At 61.7% G+C, this 209-nt stretch overlaps 1 protein-coding gene across 1 annotated transcript in view; it reads right to left on the minus strand.

Annotated features, from left to right (window-relative positions):
• Positions 1 to 6: 6 nt before the first annotated feature.
• The window catches only part of LOC104515102 (TNF receptor-associated factor 4-like), a gene marked incomplete at both ends in the record, with an annotated part of 1,305 nt that continues 1,102 nt past the window's right edge, over positions 7 to 209 (minus strand). The window contains one exon of the mRNA XM_010158953.1: positions 7 to 208. Within this exon, the coding sequence (XP_010157255.1) occupies positions 7 to 208 (202 nt within the window). The remainder of the gene's footprint in view (position 209) is intronic.

Here is a 209-nt window from a genome sequence, read left to right on the forward strand (position 1 = left end):
CGAAACCCAGGGTGCTCTCATCCAGGGAGCTGCGCGAAGCCCCCGGCTTCTGGAAGTTTTTCCAGTTGGGATCGGGATGGAAGGTCTCGGTGATGTGCTGGGGTTTGGAGAGGGAAGGGTCGCTCTGGTCCAGCAAGGAGAAGGTGACGCGGTAGGAGAAGGGCCACTCCAGCAGGTTGTCGTACTCGCCCGGCAGCACGCGGATGTAG

This window comes from Eurypyga helias, unplaced genomic scaffold, assembly GCF_000690775.1.
Source record: "Eurypyga helias isolate BGI_N326 unplaced genomic scaffold, ASM69077v1 scaffold29059, whole genome shotgun sequence".
Classification (NCBI taxonomy): domain Eukaryota; kingdom Metazoa; phylum Chordata; class Aves; order Eurypygiformes; family Eurypygidae; genus Eurypyga; species Eurypyga helias.